Genomic DNA, 17431 nt, shown 5'->3' with positions numbered 1-17431 from the left:
AATGACTCTAAACCAAAACCATTTCATATAAAATCAAAATCTACTTTAAGTACTTTTCTCATCTGTATTATGCTAATGAGCCGTCTTCTAAAAGCATTTTAAACCCACAACTGCTGGTTGCATTACTCAGCCAAGCTCATATTAACCATCACTCCATGTCAACGGGATGAGCAGAGAGTAAAACTACAGAAGATTAATTTGTCCATCTGTCCAAATACTTACCAGGCTACATGACAGAATCAAAGCCAAAATCTGGACATTAATGTTGATGGTGATGCAGGAAGCATTGCAATGCATGAACCATTTAAAAAAAATAGTTCATTAAAACAAATTAAAATGTATTGAGAATTCACACTCAGGCCATCTAAGATGTAGATTATTTTATATCTTTATGGGAAGGGATTTGGAGAAATGTTCCCCTGAATTGGTGCCATCAAAATGAGAGCCCAAATGGCTGATAAAAACAAGTAATCCACACCACTCCTGTCCAACAATTAACATCTGTTGAAGTAAAAAGATTTCAAACAAATAGGCGTATTTAACGTAAAACTGTTGCTTCCCACTAAAATACAGAAGAAAGTTGTCTATTCTTTCTCCAGTGAAAATTGTCACCTTGACTGAATGAGGAGAGGCATATGCACTGATCATGCAAGTGAAAAATGTCCAAACCAGATCTAAACAAATATATTGGTGTATTTACATTGTGAGAGTATGGACTTTCTCACTGGAAGACACGTAATAACCATAGATTACACATACAATTAAAAAGCCTGAATTATATATATATGTATACAAAAAAAGTAAACTTTTTACAGATTTGATTGATGTATTGCTCTTATCTGTACAATCAAAACTGAAAGTGTAATTTAAGTTATTTTCGGGGTTATCAGGAGATTCTTTTAGGGAATATGTAAAATATATCTGCACTAATATGCCTTTAAAGTCAACTAACTCAAAGTAACGTGTGACAATTTTCTGCAATGAAATGCACTTAGAAATGAAGGCGGCATGGGAAGTTTTACTTGTTAAATATAGATTGGCTCTTTCATTTATATAGACTTTGAGGCACTTTGATACCCTCACATGCACACACACAGACACATTGGTTTAAATAAAGACATCAAGACAACACTCTTTTTGCAATGATTTTCAATTTTCTTTCAGAAATATACAGAGCCAAAGCATCATAAGATCACGGACCATTACAGGTAAAGTACATCTTGTTAATGCTTTTACTGATAGAGAGAGTCACTGCGAGAAAATAGTGGTTAACCTTCTTCCATAACCCCGGTACATTACAGTATAATAACTTCAGAACTGCTGGATTGATTTTCCCGACCTCTGTGCACACACCATGTTTCTTACGGCAGTAGCATGTTACTTGAAAACTAACAAGTTGTTGTTTTTTGGAAACAAAAATACAAATAAAAATCTAACAAAGAGAGTGCTCGGGACATGTAGAAAAGATACGAATGATACGAACCATTCAGAAAGAGCTGCCCATCATTGTACATCATGATATATTCCGCTCACCTACATTCTGATTGTTTTACAGAGCACAATTCACCAATGCAATTCGTACAGAAATTATTACACAATAATATGCCAATACAGCCTCGAATGTAACCATCCTCAAACAAAACTTACTCAGGGATCATTATAATGGAGGTGTCTATATAAAACGGTATCGCGAGGGAGGGGAATTCCTAACATTTCATCAGCCAGTAGCCCGCCTGGCTGTCCTGAAATGTCAGGGGAGAAATGTAAAAGCCATAAATGTGGTCTGCTGTCTGCGGCTGGCAATGACCCTGGCCCGTCATCCAGAGTGGTATTTGTTCAACTGTTTGCTTTGGTTGTAAGTGTATGACCATCCGGTGCCTGAAGCGGGCAAGACTTGCGGTCCAGTGGGAGAAGGGATTGAATCTCACCAGGGCTGGGCGATAAGAAAAGTACACAGGCTACAAAAGAGTACGCAGAGCTACTCAAACAGAACAACAGCCCAAATCCAATATTTGCTTACAGACGCCATGCTCATTCTAGCACATAGCGGCTTCTGTACATGAATGGTGAACTGTTTTGAGGGATTTTTCAGTCTTTTGCCATGTTTTAAGACTGTAACGACTAGTCCATATGGTATAATTTGTTATTGCATATGTTCATGTCAAATAATACATATCCATATGGCTGTATTAGCATTTTAAAGTAGAAGTTAATGCAGCGGCAGAAGCAACGGTACAATAACTGCCCTTGATTCAGTTCATGTCAGGAGAATTTTCATATGCGTTTTTTTGTATTCGTCATCCTTTCCTATCCTTTTTATTTTATTATCATTTAGTACATTTTTTGGTCCCACTTTATATTAGGTGGCCTTAACTACTATGTACTTACATAAAAAAATAAGTACAATGTACTTATTGTGTTCATATTGTATTGTAAAACACTTTTGCTGCTATTGAGGTGGGATGGGGTAAGGTTAGGGAGAGGGTTGGAGGTATGGGTAAGTTTAAGGGTGTGTTAAGGTGTAAAGTATGGGTCAACAGTGTAATTATACATGTAATTACATAAATTAAATACAGATGTAATTACATGTAGTTTTTTTAAATATAAGTACAATGTAAAAACATGTATGTACACAATAAGTACATTGTACTAAATCATTAATTAAAATGTAAGTACATAGTAGTTAAGGCCATTTAATATAAAGTGGGTCCAATTTTTTTAATAACGGATGAAAGGTTTGGAGGCAGTGTGTAAGCGTGATTGACACAATGTATATATTTTTTTTAACATGCAAAAATTCCGGACTTCGTGTGCAATTTAAAGCAAAAGTGTATATTTTTTTGTGCAACCAGCATCACCAAACAGAATTGCAAAAATGAATTCTCATTTTTCCCTAATCTATTATTACACAAACTAACAGGAAGCCACGCCCTCAATCGAATGCCATTGGTTGAGCCATTGTTGCTATGTGTGGATTTTCAAACAAACAGAGAATTTTTTCTTTTTTTTTTCTTTTTATGGTTTACAAATGGCTTACTTGTTGTCTCTCCTTACATGTTGTCTCTCCTTATTAAACTACAGTGCAGGATAAAGTATTCACACTTCGGCTCCTGCATTTAAAACTGATAATACTATGAAATGAGAATTATGATTTGGCATTTTCCATATTTACAGGGCACCCACAAATATCTTCAATATTGAGCCTATTTCTTGTTATGCTCGGCTTTAAGGTATTTCTTCTCCCTCGCAAATAGCCTTTTCTGGTCAGTCTCAGTAAAATGATTTCTCCAGTAATCACAAAATGGTCAAAAGGTGTAGAAACCCCGGATCTATATTCAGTGCACGCTGCGAGCTGGATTGCTGTGTGTTGGAATACAGAATGACAGGCCAAGGTACTGTAAGAAACATATGGACATTTAATTTGAAACACTTCTCTGCCTATGGCTATAGCATTGGCTATGCTGAAAGAGGAAAAAAAATATCAAATATAAAGTGATCGTTTGTACAGCATCAATGGTGCAGTTTGCTTTCTGCACTTTATGAATCAAACTGACTAAAGAACAAAGCAAAATAACTGCAAATTTACACAGAGAGCATGAGGGATTTATATACAGTGTAGTGAGGACTGAGCTGCATTATCAGCACTGAAACAGGCCTTTTCGTGTTTAAGCCCCACAATGGGCACCAATCCATTTGTAAAATTAGACTCATCCAACAGCACTCATGTATGAAACCCATTGAAATGCCACAAATATAATCATACGTAAAGTGCTTACAGAGCCGACTGACTCAGCGGTGTCACACCTTGCAGTGTTTCTTGTTTTCGGGTTAAAGGGAGGGATTGTCAGGTCGGTACAAATCACACATCTTCCTCTGGGTTAAAACCAAGATCTTTGCGGTTCAAGTGGGAGATGCCACAGCTCCTCCCCCTTGTTTATTTAAGGGATCGCGTCTGGTCATATTTATCTTTATGAGCAAGGAAGAATGGGTGATGACTTGAAGAGGAGATAAAAGAGGAGTGAAGTTTTGGAAGCTTTGATAAGCAAAATACACTGATAGCTTTCACACCCTGTCTGTTTGTGCAGTAACAGGGCAGGACTGGAGGGGTTAGTCAATTAAATGTAGGTTCAGAGTGTCATCTAACCCGGGTAAACTTTGGAAGTGAAAAAGGGTGTCGGTATCACCGGATGCAAGCAGAGTTTGTACTCGTACTGGGATGAGCCTGAACCTTGTTATAAGGGGTCAGTGGCAATTTTATACGATTATGCCACTTAAATGTAACAACACATAGATAATGGCTGTACTCTAGTCTAGCACTAGAAACATGTTGCTATAATTGAGACTTTTTTTTTTTTTTTGGCAGTCTGACTATTTCTCCTCAGGATAGTGATAACCTAAACGCAGAATGAATTGGGAAATAGAGCAGATGATTTCCCAATTCTTTTGGCAAAGCACGTGGGCCAGCACCATTGGAACTGTGGCTTAAGCTAAAGTCTCTTGCGAAGAGTCCTGGAAGAGTTATAGTTTCAGAACAGCTGGAAATATGTCTGTCTTGAGCTATTCTTGCCAAAGGTTTTGTCACTATATTTGGTCTCTAGTTTCCAGCTTTTCATACACCACGGCACTGGCTTTTGTGTATTTTGTGTCTTTCTACATGTCATACGAAGCTTGATTGTTGTTAGCTTGATTCCAGCACACTGATTCAGGTCGAAGAGTGGTTTTACTTTACAAGTGTCGAGTCTAGAAGTGCTTGAGTTATCAGTAGTGTCATGAATTGCAATTTCAGTTCTGTAGACTAAAACATTGAAAAAAAAAAGGAAAATAAAACAACATACATTTACATTAAGCATGAATGCCCACACTCCATTCAAAAAACATGTACACAAATTACTCACTTATAACAGTGAGAGTACTCAATGCTCTACAGTCCAACGCCAACCACATGAACAGTAGACAGATTCAATCTGGAGCAAAAAGCGAACTACTCGGATCGTGATTTACAGTGTTTTCACTGTTAACAAAATGTGTGCTCTGCAAGAAACAAGCAGCTTGAAAAGATCTCTAGAACATGTGTAACAAGCACAGATGTTTTTTTTTTATGAATCAAAAGGAAGATTTTTTTTTGTGTGTCAAAATTTGACTTCTCACAACAGGACGAGTGTATTTTTAAAATTCAAACACATCATTGTTTCCGACCATTGGTGCATTATTCACACCAACCCAAATCAACCCTTTTTGGAAATAAGAGTTTTTTAAAAAAAGTGAAAATCCCTCTTACAACCACAAATGTCTACACGCCTTAAATAGTCTTACTCAAGGCAAGCAGATTACATCATTCTCCTAGATCCCAGTGCGAGTCCAATTAATTTTAAAACCATGTTGTTAAAACACTAAAAATAAAGAATTTTCAGAAAGAAAGAACAACAAAGTACACAAATATATCCCATCTCTGCATGGTAAACCGACAGCTCAGAGCCACATCTCACATTTGTATGTCAGACAAACCTTTGTCAGAAGGGCCAGAATCCAAAGATTCTGACAGACATTAGTTGTTAATTCAGTTCATACATTTTTTGTCCAAATTATATATATATATATAATTTGTTTAGCTAGCTGTGGTAGAGGCATTGAGAAGTCTTACATACAACTTTAACAGTTGTGCTTTAATGTACAAGAGCAACAGAGCATTGTTCTCTAGTGGTGCAGAGGAGTGAATGGACTACAGAGTTATGAAGTGTAGCCTTCATCAACTGTCTTCAAAGAGTTCATTTGAGCAATGCTGCTATGCTTTCTTTGAGGAGGACATTCCGAGCCATTTCAAAGTCACTACAACAAGGACACTAGTTCTATTCAGAGGTTCCTTTTACGTTGGCAAGTAACATCACTGTGGCACACTGTTTTTGGCCCAGATTTTTAGAGCATTTGGAAGGACCAAGACAAGGTTCTGAAACCGGTAAGGCTTTTCAGAGCTGTAAATAAGATCTGGACAATTGAGGAAATCCACATATATCAAAGAAATCTTAAAAGCAACAGAAGTGGAGGATAAAATGAAACTGGCGTGCTATATGTGCTTGAAGTGGTTCCTGATTCTCATCTGGGGGGTGGGGGGGGGGGGGGGGGTTCAATCCCCTTTGGCCAATCCTAGCACTGGATTCCTCTGTCTTCTGTCCATCTCCTGCAGTCAGACATGGGTCTGCATGCGTTTCTGCAGTGGCCGCGTGAGGTCTGAGTTCTGGGATGATGACTGAGAGTAATGGGACGAGGAGGAGGCTGAAGCCTTGCTGTCTTTGTCGAACTGCACGTAGCCGTCCTGCTTGCTGTAACTGCTGACGCTGCTGTCGCACTGTGTGTCCAGGAAAGAGCTGGAATCGCTCAACGATCCTCGCTGGAATTCTCGCTCGCAAAGCTCGATGGAACTGCTGCCCATGCCCAGCACGAACCGCTGGCTGTAGTCATACAGACGGTTGGGTCCGGCACCCAATGTAGAGTAGATGTTGGTGAAAGACATTCCAGTGGGAACCCGCTGCTTGCCGGTGGTGGCTGTGGCAGGGTCTCGGCGGAGCTCTGCAGTCTGGTTTCCGGCCAGCGTGGTTGGGGTGCCATGATGCTCCTTAAAGGTGTTCACGCTGTAGTATCCATTTGTTGGGTCCTTTGAGAAACAATGCGTTAACAGACAATGTCAATGTGCGCAAAGAGTCAAACATCATAACACTAATATCATGAAAAAAAAAAAAATGGTGGTAAAGGGCTTTCAAAATGACAGCGAAGCAACCAATACCAGTAAACGTAGCCTTCGTGTTAAAACCGCACCTGAAGAACTTCACTAGTCATTTGAAGTGAATAAGAACCCTTCATCAAAGTTGTCCTAAAACCAAAACAATTCCTGTTCTTGTCACAGGACAACTTTGATGAACTTTTCTGATGTTACTTTTAAATGTGTCTACTATAGTTTGACTACTTAACAGTTAACCAAAAGGTAATTAGTCTTACTTAATGTTAAGTTCTGTCATGAAACTAGGCCGGCGTGGGGTAGTCGTCAGCACAAACTAATGATATTTTAACTCTTTCCCCAGCATAGACGAGTTATTTCCTCATTTAAAAGACAAAACTTCCCTGCCAAAGAAAAGTTTATATGGATTTTCATGTTTTCACTGTTATGCACTCAGGGGTGCTATCACACATCTTCTGAACGAGTAAAAAACCTCCCGAAAAAAACCCCCAAAAAAACAAACACATGAAGAGGATGGAGAAACAGATGCATTTGAAAAATAATGCGATCATCAGTAATAGACAGCATATAAATTAAAACTGCATAATGTTACAAAGTAAAATGTTGATCCAGGAAGTGGTATATGTTGTGCAAGCTTTAGAGGTGTTTAAAGAAACAATTTACTGGTTTCTGCTTTGATAATCCTCATACAGCAAAATATACTGGAGGCCATCAAATCTTAGTGAAAATTATACACTATTAAGTACTAGAGCTTTTCACGGCACACTTTCAGAGTTACTACAAAACCCTTCACCTTCCCCAGCTCCACCTGTGTAGATCTGCTATGGGTTATTATATATATATATATATATATATATATATATATATATATATATATATATATATATATATATATATATATATATATATATATATATATATAAAGGCTATCTGTGCATCGGGCCAACCACAATTCACTTTAAAGAGCTGTCGATATCAGAACCATTGACCATGAGCTCAATGTTAGACAAATAAGCATCAAAGCAACACAGCATCTTCCAATTGGAGTACATGGATCTGCTGCCATGCAGTTACATGGGAATGAGTGCTAGAAACCAGATGCACAAAGAGTTGGTAACCTCCAGCAATTCAGTCACTGTCAGTGAGAACGCCCCTTTAACCATGGGATCATAGGTTAATCAAACTATAATTATGATAGTTATTCTTTAAGTTCACATTTAAATTAGCTAAATTTGTATCTGAACACTTAAAATACTCTGATCAGTGCAAATGTGTAAAGGCTAATTATAATTGCTAATAAGGCTTTCATTCATTTTGTTAAAATAAAAAGGGCTTTGGCTGAACAAAAATATAAGTATCCATCGTCTAAGTAATTTCCTGCCATAAACTACAAACACTCATTACAAAATCTTAACAGAGCATGAATTTGCTAATGCATAAGTGCTGAAAATGAATACAATTGCGTTTTAAAAAATATTTTATTTAAAAAACTTTTTGGTTAATTTCTTGTTACACTGTATCCAAAAAAATAATACATATGTACTTTGCATGTACAAGCTATTTAATTCCAATATATTTGGGCTATTAGTGTGTAATAGTGTTTTTTTTTTAAGCACTTAACACATTCCTTCAGTTACACATTAAAACTGCTTCATTTCGTGACGTGTGATTTCTAAAGTGTTAGAGTCTCTGCAAAGGCAGCAATTCACACACATATTAGACCCCTGACAGAGCTCTTGTTTGAGTAAATGACTGAGAAACACTTACTTAATGGCTTTTTTATTTTTAAGTCAAGCCTAGATTGGGTGTTTAACGAAGTTAAAATATAATCAGTAAATGTGTCAAGAAATTGAATTATCATTGCAGCTCAATGAAGATGAAATATTAATTATGAGAGAAGAACTTTATTTGTACATGAACAAGGAAATCATCATATACACATCAGCTATTACTATTACTATTGCTATTATTATTATAGAATCTGAAGAACCACTATTAAGAACTTTTTATTTAATGGAAAGGTTCCAATAGACAATTTACTCACCCTCAAGCCATCCTAGGTGTATGTGAATTTTTTTTTTTTTGCTTTCAGACAACACAATGTGAGTTATATACAGTATACATACAATAATAATAATAATAATAATAATAATAATAATAATAGTAATAATATTAATAATAATAATAATAATAATAATAATAATAATAATAGTTATAAAATGTCCTGCCACTTTTTATAATGAAAGTGATATTTTGAAGTCAAATAAAGTGCATCCATCTATCATAAAAATTGGCCCACACGACTGCGGAGGGTTAATAAAGGTCTTCTGAAGTGAATCGATGTGTTTGTTTAGGAAAAAAAAAATCCATATTTACAACTGTTATCTCTAGTTTCCGTTAACTGTCGTTTGCTGATTTATGAGAGAGTGGCATTCCAGCGGATGACGAATGCTCGTATGCCCGATATCATAAGCTCCTCCTTTTGTACTTCTAATCTGTGAATTCAAATCGTGTTTTGCCATGTCCTTAGCACTTATGCATCCGTCACTTCTCACCGGAGTTTACACTTTACACCTACGTCCTACATCACCCACTGGAACAGCAATCTCTTATGAACACGTGTACAATAGTTAGTGGAAGCAAGAGATTGCGGTATGAAAAGTTTTAAATATGGATATATGTCTTACAAAAATGGATTGATTTACTTCAGAAGGCCTCTATTAACCCCCCGGACACATGGAGTACTTTTTATGATGGATGGATGCTTCAAAATCTTGACCAAAGTTCACTGCCATTACAAAACATGGAAGATCCAATAAATATTTTTGTTTGTTTTTTAATTTAACTGTGACTGTATTTGTCTAAAAGACGAAAGTCATATACACCTAGGATGGCTTGAGTGTGAGTAAATCATGGGGTAATTTTCATTTTTTGGAACTATCCTTTTATTTTGTTCTTATGTCAGTTACTCTGTAGAATATCTAAAGTGAACTAAAAATGTGTGTTCCTAACATGTTATCGAAAAAAATGAAACAAAATCACTATTAGATTGACAGTTCTATACAAATATACATTGAAGATGTTTAGTGGCGTGTCATATATCAAACAACCCCTCTCTTTCTTATATCATTTCCTTCAAACCCATAGAGACATACCTTGATGTGCTGATACTCCTTCTCCTCTTCCTGAAGTACTTCAAGTTGCTTCAGAACGGACTCCTGCTGAAACTCTCCCTGTTCAATCTGTGTTAAACAACAGACCCATTCACACGTTAGAATCTGGGTTACTCTCACTGTGTGAGTTTCGGTGCTCCAAAATGTTTCAAGATATTCCAGAAGGAAAGCTACTTCAACTGGGGCAATCTCCTGTGATTTTATTTATTTATTTATTTTTAACAAAAGATTTGCAATTCAACGGCATCTTCATGAGTTGTCCTCTTACTTTTTGTCTAAAGTCTTGTTATACATCCTGAACCCAAATAGAACTCTGATTCCAGGCCCAGAAAGGCTTGTGTGACAATGAGTGAAATTGAATGAGTGAAAAGAAGTTCACCCTAGGCTCCAGGAGAAAAGGACCACTTGATCATTGGCATCACTATGGTTACATCTATGCCCATGTCGTCTCCGGAAATACAGGCTGGGGGCTAAATATAGGCATGCAGGCCAGCGGGGTTCTCACGCTTATGCTGCATTATTCATGGGTTTGACGTTAGAAGAGGCGAGGGAGATAGGCTCTATTAGTGTTGGGGTGGGGATGATTAGCATTCATTAGCTACGGATGTGACAGGGACTAGCATAATGAACTAGCTTGTTGATTTTGGGGTACTAATGGAGCAATGGCGAGTGGGATGTTTATGGCTTTCTTCCTTCAGAAGTGTGACTCACCATGAGCTGTTTCATGGCGGAGTGATCCTCGTTTTCTCGGGCTGCGTTGTGATCTTTGTGTACGATTTCCACTCGAATGTCGTTCTTGGCTGATACCACTCCTTTGAGGTCTGCGAGGAAAGTGACAAGTGTTATCCCAGTGTCATCGAATATAATGTACTTGGTGTGAACTATTAAAAGAAATAAAATTGCTATTTACTCCATGCCACTTCACATTGCTTTAATCAGTGAAAACGAATGCTGCCTTCAAGTCATGAGATCAGCACACATAAATGAGTCCCAGCTTTTCTGTCAGTAACGATTCATACAGTAATGATTCATACATTTATCATTTTAAGAATTAACCTATAATATCCCTAATGCATTTGATAAGGTCTCTAAGTTATCAATATGTTCAAAACTTAATGCCTTTTGCCCTCTGATTGATCTTTTTGCTGTTAAATCTTTACTGATTTTTACAGAGTCAATATAAAAATAAATATAAATTACATTATTAGTTATATTTCAAGATGAAATGATAGACAGATGCATGTTAGGTTTACTTTATAATCCCTTTTTAATAGAAAAGTCATAAGGCTACTAATTATCAAATATGATCAATAAAGTTTTCTGAGGAATGTTAATTTGTTCATCTCGTTTAAATGTCATCTTCCTGAGACGATATCGGGAGAAATAAAGTGGCCATTTATATTTATATTTATAATAATCTGTTGTGATGTTATAAAGATCTTTGATACAGTATTTAAGTCTTTACATAATTATATGGTTTTATAACAATATACTTTTTATATCAATGCTGTTATATAAACAAACAAACAGACAAATAAATACTTTCTAAAAAGCTTGGGTGGAGGGGGGAAAGAAAAACTGTGGTCACACATAAATATTAACATTACTTAAATATCAATCATACACCTTTTTATTCAAAAATAGTTCCTGAATTTAAATGGTATGAAATATAAAAATTGTCAATTTATTTTGCAACTAAAATCACGTTCCATTATAATTACAACACCCAAACGTCCACAACTTTGAGTAGGAAATTCCCACAAGGACTTGAAGGCAGCATAACACCACAGACATAAGATAAGAGGAACCCTAGAGGAACCACAGAGAAGCACACAGCTCATTTGGACGCATTGAAGAACAGTGTTTACAGATAATTTGTGACGGTCAGGTAACAGGGCTTACTTTCTGTCTTAATTTTGCTTGCAAGTTCTCTCTGCTGAGCACAGATGGAGGTGGGCAGTGTAGGCATGACCAGGTGAGCGTCTTCTGTGGCATACAACAACAACATGCTCAACCCAATGCCACCAACAATCAGAAATTGCAAGCTCATTGTTCACTGTCTGACGCTAACCTGTACATGGATGAGCTGTTTTCTCTTTTGATCATGACAGAGGATGGTTGCGGTAAAAAGAAAACAAATAAGAAACACAGAGATAAGGTTTGGCGGCATGACAAAAGTCTTAGTAGTAGCTCTGGTTAAAAAAAATAAATAAATAATAATAATAATAATAATATTTTTAGGCACACAAGAAAAAAAGTCTGAATTTTACTGCCACATTAAAAAAAGGAGAATAGAAACGTTCATTATACAATTCATGAATGCATGGTTAATGTTTAAAGAATAAAGTCAAAATTATGAGAATAGTTTTTATTCATGTAATAAATGCACTAAAAATCAGCTATTAATCCAATCAATCAGCTTAATCCAATTAATGAAACAAGTTGCAATATTTCTTCTGTAGATCAGTGTAAACAACAGTTAAATCTGACCAATTAGCTTAGGGTGTCCATACATACATGTCTAAACTGCTTAGAATGTCTGGGTTTTTGCTTCGTTTTCTGATTGACTCTGTCATACATTATATGTACTTGCGTATTTGCATTGTTTTGATGTTCTCCGTATATCCTGCCTTCTCACATGCCATGATTGGTCTATTATGAATACAATGCCTGCAGACTATTGGTCAAGCAACTTTTCATTCATTACCTTCAGCAGATATGACCACAAAGCCAAAACCCAGACATTTGTGACCCTGGAGCACAAAAATTGTCTTAAGTCACTGGGGTATAATTTTAGCAATAGCAAAAATACATTGTATGGGTCAAAATTATTGATTTTCTTTTATGCCAAAAATCATTAGTCCATTAAGTAGAGACCATGTTTCATGAAGTTATTTTGTATATTTTCTACTGTAAAAATATAAAAATGTAATTTTTGATTAGGAATACGCATTGCTAAGAACTTTATATGGACAACTTTTCTCAGTATTTCGATTTTTTTTTTTTTTTTTTTTTTTGCACCATCAGATTCCAGATTTTCAAATAGTTGTATCTCAGTCAAATATTGTCCTATCTTAACAAAAACCATGCATCAATGGGAAGCTTGTTTATTCAACAATTTCGGAAAATTGACACTAAAGACGTTCACGTATGGTCATTCTAAATTAACTACAATTATATAAACACAATGCAGCAAAGCAAAAGACATCGGAAAACAGATAGAGTTTTCTACTGTAGGATTTTCAGCAGCATTGCAGACATACAGTATGATGCATCTCTTCTCTAAACCATCATGCCGCCCAACCCTACACAAACACTCAACGGAAAGGAAGATATAGAAATAAAGGCTCGGTTTCTGTGAAGTGACATGAACACCCTAACACCCTGCTCTTTGTCTGACTGAGGAGCACTTAGCGTTCTCTGGTGATGGACATGCAGGAACACGATGGGCTGAGAGGTACATACTTCTCTGAGAGCGCGTACAGCAGAACGCGCCGATGGTTCCCATGAGGACGATGAAAGCAACGAAAGCGCCAACTGCCACGCCGATGATCACAGCAACAGGGAGAGAACCTGTTGGAAAACAAAACAGAGCCTTCTACAATAACACAGCATGGGCAGGACGGGTAAATCCAGCAAACAAGCGCTCAAACACAGACCCGAACATATTTCCAGACTCGCACTTGTATGGAGTCAAAAGCTGTATCAAGGAGATTTTCTCACCTTCAAGATGTCTATCCAAAAGAACTTGCACAGGCAATTAACACCACCATCACCTTCTAGCAAAACCTCAGGTACCTTCACTTAAATCTGACAATTTGCAGTTATGCCAATTATCGCATACGTTTTAGTGCATGACACACACATAACATGTCTTGTGTGTGCATGAACTGAACCCTGCATCATTAACAGAATCTGATAGGACGTGGGTTTAATGTGGATTCCAACAATCCCAGGAGTGTTTTGAGGAGCTGTGGCTTTAGGTTAATTAGAGCCAGTTCAACTGTTTTATATGTGCTCTTGTTGGTATATTTAAACCAAAAGATGGAGGCCAGAATTTACGGCCAAATGATAATGAGAGGCTGAGTCAGACAAAAAGCTGTACCTACACAAAGTTAATTGCTGGCTCCCAGCACATACTAAGCATTACGACCTCTGCGTATTCACAGTTTATGCCTGATTATTGTCTGAATTACTGTATGCAGTTCTCATAAACCCAGAAATATATATTGTTTTAATTAAAGGAACAGAGTTCCCAAAATATGTTTGTCACACAAAGATACTGTTTGGCTTTAGAAGTCTTCAGAAAAGTCTAGGGTAACCATATGTGACCCTGGACCACAAAACCGTATGGTTTGTTAGAGTCTGACAATATGCAGAAAAAAATGTGAAAATCTGGAATCTGAGGGTGCAAAAAAAAAAAAAAAAAAAATGTAAAAACTGGGACAATTGCCTTTAAAATTGTCCAATATTAAGTATTTAGTAATGCTTATTACCAATCAAAAATGTAGTTTTGATATATTTATTTTAGAGAATTTGCATGGTATTTACTTAATATCCTAATGATTTTTTGTATAAAAGAAAATTATATAATTTTGTCCCATACAATGTATTTCTGCCTACAAACACACCCGTGCAACTTTAGACTGGTTTGGTGCTCCAGGGTCTCATATCATATGTCCATTTTTTTTTTTTTGAGCTGGGATTTCTAAATTGGCTAAAATGTCCAGGTTTTGGCTTTGTTTTATTATCGATGTTCTTTAGAATACTCATGCATTATACGTATGTACTGCACTTGCTTGTTTGCATTGCTTTTACCATTACCTGTAGATCCCGCCTTTTTACATGACACGATTGGTCGAAAATGTGCAAAGACTGAACGCTATTGGTCAAACTACCTTTCACTCTTTTTCTTCAGCATAGCAATTTAATCTAATAAAGCCAAAACCTCTGATATCTTTGGACATTTAAAAATCTGTGAGGACATGTCAGGGGAAAAAGGTGTGTTTAGTCACCCCAGAACAGCTGTGTTTGTAATATATATTTATGCATCTTGCATCTTCAAGCTTGAACACTTTAGTCCCCATTCATTGTAATTTCATGGAAAAGAACGACTAACACATTATGTAAAATAGTGAATCATCAGGGTTTGAAATGAGTAAAAATGGTGACCAAATGTTTATTTTTGAGGAAACAGATCTATTAAAGAACCATTCATGTCAGTCAAAACAAGACTAAAATGTATTGCATGTGAACAAATCCAAACTATGAAAGCACTCAGGAGATAGATTGTAAGAAAGGCACAAGAGCGAAATGAATCACTGTAACAAGGCTGCAAATTAAATAGTGCTAAGTGTTGTTAATACATTTATATGATTAATTGAAGCTGCAGTTAAATGTGCAATTACTATTGATGTTGCTCTGAAATAATAATTTGACTAGAGCTGAATTAAATTTGTAATCTAAAATTGGTATAAATATATTAAAATACATGAATATGATTTAAATGTGACTTGCTAAGCTTGTGTAAAGTGATTCATATTACATAACGTAATAAATGGAAAGTAATGAAGAAAATATTACTTTCCCCCATCAGATTCTGCTCTATTCCAGTGCTTTCAAAAAACCACGGTTATGAAACACCACAGTGCTACTCTATCACTGGCATGTATTAAATAAAAGAAGACGAAAGCTGATTCTTTCCAGTGAACCTGATGTATAACCTGATGAGTGTTTCATTAGTGAAGTATACAACTTACTTTAGTGTATATAGTGTTTCTATAGTGAAGTCAACAACTCACTGATTCATTGATTCACTTGAAATCTGCCATGGCTCATTGTGAAAATATACCAATGCAGACGTTTATTACTGATTATTGTAAATGTAGTATTTCTAGTCTATTCCAGTGTTTTCAGAAACCATTGTTATAAACACTGCACCACTACTCTATCACAGCCATGTTTTAAAGAAAAGAAGGTGAAACCTGGCGAACCTTGGCTCCCACCTTGTTCCTTGAGGCGAATGATCTCTGTATCGGAGCCAAAGCTGTTCCAGGCGGTGCAGTTGTAGATGGTCTGGAAGTCGGCGGGTACGATGTTGCTCATGGTGAGGGTGGACAGCACTCCGTCCTCTGTGCTTACTGTCTCCACTGTGTAGCGACCTGATGTCCCTGACTCCAGGACAGTCTCCTTCCAGGACCAGGCCTGATGAAGAGTGAAAAAACCATATTGAAAAGACCAGAATGTGTTGTTTTGATGCTGGTCTGTAGCATCATTGCAAAAAATATCATTATTATTATTATTATTATTTTGGCCAGGGTTATTATAGTTGTCAAAAATTTAAAACCGAAACCATAAAACAAAAAGCAAATGCATAGAAAAGCTAATGAAATGACTTACTTCATTAGGGCTAATAGCCAACATTTCTCTTTTTCATTGTATTTTATTTGACTTAACAACTTCACAACTGGTAAACAGCATGTCTTTACCATCTAGACCAACACTAACCAACATAAACTATTCTGAATCAGCTTGCTCTTGCAAGCTGGTCTTTTCAGAAGGAAAGAGAGACCTGTGTTTGTTTTCAGCTGCTTTATGGGCATTATTACACTTTCTAAAGTTATTACTGGTTGTTCCGGACCACAGGAGCAGTCTTTCCCATTCAACTGACATTTAGAAATAGCATGGCAATAAAAGCAAAGCCACATGGGTAAACATCGCACAGAGATTACCTATGCACTTCCATGCGCACAGCCACAAACACACACATGCACGCACAATGTGAGTAATGAATCAAAAATTGGCCCGGAGAGGAGACAGTTCATCTAAGAGTGGTAAATCCTAATTGGATCTGTGGTAACAGGGCATAAGCATGCATTAAATGAGAAATTAGGGCTGTAAGCCTGCCATGTCTAATACCCGTTCACTCATATAGAGGAAACAAATGATTGGAGATGCAATTTCATTTATTAAACAGATCGTAACTCATGAGTGCGTTATGCATTATTGGACTGTGTTTACTGAGTCTAATGGAGTCACACGAGCCATGTGACAACAGCAACCACCCACTCAACAGCTGCAATCCTGTCTGAGCTGAGTCACTGGAAAGAGAGAGCTAAATAACTCACGATGCGGTCTGGGGGTGGCGTGCTGCGGATGAAACATTTGATCTGTCCCTTCTCCCCGTGTGGAGCCTGATGGGTCTGTGTGCTGGAGATGGTTGGAGGTCCTGAGGAGAGAACAGATGCACATAGTCACATACTCGTCACATACTCAAAACTGTGAGCTAACACTGTGTATTCCCTGGTTGCCAGAAAGAGTCATAGGAATCTCTTCGAAACTAGAAAAGATCAAGTGTTGCTTTGTTAGAATTGGTATTTTAGCCAGTATTAATATCAGAATGTTAACTAATATTTTATGGCAAGATTCTATTCAATCTAATGAATCATGTCATCATGTATATTCTGCAAATTGCCCTGCAGTTCCTGAAGGTCGGATATGAGAGACATGAGAATTTTGTGAAGATGCA

At 36.8% G+C, this 17431-nt stretch overlaps 1 protein-coding gene across 1 annotated transcript; it reads right to left on the bottom strand.

The window, feature by feature from the left end:
* Positions 1-2623: 2623 nt before the first annotated feature.
* On the bottom strand, positions 2624-17153 carry LOC113095309 (kin of IRRE-like protein 3; the record flags this gene model as incomplete). The annotated part of the gene is made up of 8 exons (XM_026260880.1): positions 2624-6649; positions 9886-9972; positions 10615-10724; positions 11806-11889; positions 11975-11998; positions 13369-13476; positions 15897-16107; positions 17031-17153. Coding segments are annotated over 8 exons (1215 nt in total), but the record flags the coding sequence as incomplete, so codon positions are not given.
* Between the last annotated feature and the right edge of the window lie 278 nt (positions 17154-17431).

Source organism: Carassius auratus, unplaced genomic scaffold (genome assembly GCF_003368295.1).
Source record: "Carassius auratus strain Wakin unplaced genomic scaffold, ASM336829v1 scaf_tig00215682, whole genome shotgun sequence".
Taxonomy (NCBI): Eukaryota; Metazoa; Chordata; class Actinopteri; order Cypriniformes; family Cyprinidae; genus Carassius; species Carassius auratus.
This window is presented reverse-complemented; position numbering and strand designations above follow the sequence as displayed.